This window comes from Neopelma chrysocephalum, unplaced genomic scaffold (genome assembly GCF_003984885.1).
Source record: "Neopelma chrysocephalum unplaced genomic scaffold, ASM398488v2 Primary Assembly neopelma1_94008, whole genome shotgun sequence".
NCBI classification, from domain to species: Eukaryota; Metazoa; Chordata; class Aves; order Passeriformes; family Pipridae; genus Neopelma; species Neopelma chrysocephalum.
The window spans coordinates 1-1032 of NW_020922717.1; the positions used below are offsets into that span (position 1 = coordinate 1).

General features: G+C 59.2%; 1 protein-coding gene across 1 annotated transcript; it reads right to left on the reverse strand.

Annotated features, from left to right (window-relative positions):
* Positions 1 to 138: 138 nt before the first annotated feature.
* Positions 139 to 879, reverse strand: LOC113980398 (myosin-binding protein C, fast-type-like; the record flags this gene model as incomplete). The annotated part of the gene is made up of 3 exons (XM_027707614.1): positions 139 to 325; positions 458 to 537; positions 841 to 879. Coding segments are annotated over 3 exons (306 nt in total), but the record flags the coding sequence as incomplete, so codon positions are not given.
* Between the last annotated feature and the right edge of the window lie 153 nt (positions 880 to 1032).

Here is a 1032-nt window from a genome sequence, read left to right on the forward strand (position 1 = left end):
ATCCCCTCCCACCGTCCCCATTCCAAGACCCCCAGACCCGGGGGTGCCTCCCCCCAACTCCCGCAGACCACCCCGATTTTGGGGACCCTCCCCGGGATTTTGGGGGCCCCCCCTCGTGTTTTTGGGGCGCCCCCTCACCGCGGATCTCGAGCCTGCACTCGGTCAGGGCCTCCCCCAGCTCGTTGACGGCCCTGCAGCCGTAGGTGCCGCCGTCGAAGGGTCCCGGCTTGCGGATGAGGAGGGTCAGGACCCCCTGGCTGTGCCGGGCCAGGAACCGCGGGTCCTCCCCGATGGCCACCTGGTTCTTCAGCCACACCACCTTGGGCTGCTCGGGGAGGGGGTAAAAGGGTCAGGAGAGACCAGAAATGCACCCCAAAACCACCCACACTTGGGTCTGAATCCATCCCCTACTTACGGGGGGAGTGACCCCCAAAATCCACCCCAAAAACACCCACACCTGGTTCTTCAGCCACACCACCTTGGGCTGCCGGGGGGGGGGTAAAAGGGTCAGGAGAGACCAGAAATGCACCCCAAAATGCATCCCAAAACACCCATGCCTTGGCATTAATCCATCCCCTACTTTCGGGGGGAGTGACCCCCAAAATCCACCCCAAAACCACCTCAAACCCCCCCAAAAATACCCCAAAACCACCCACACCTGGGTCTGAATCCATCCCCTACTTTTGGAGGGAATGACCCCCAAAATCCACTCCAAAAACACCCAAAAACCACCCACACCTGGTTCTTCAGCCACCCCACCTTGGGCTGGGTGGGGAGGGGGTAAATGGGCAGGAGAGACCAGAAATGCACCCAAAAACCACCCCAAAAACACGCCAAAACCACTCCAGAAACACTCACACCTGGGTCTGAATCCATCCCCTACTTAGAGGGGGAGTGACCCCCAAAATCCACCCTGAAAACACCCCAAAACCACCCCAAAAACACTCCAAAAACCCCCACACCTGGGTCTGAATCCATCCCCTACTTTTGGAGGGAATGACCCCCAAAATCCACCCCAAAAACACTCCAAAA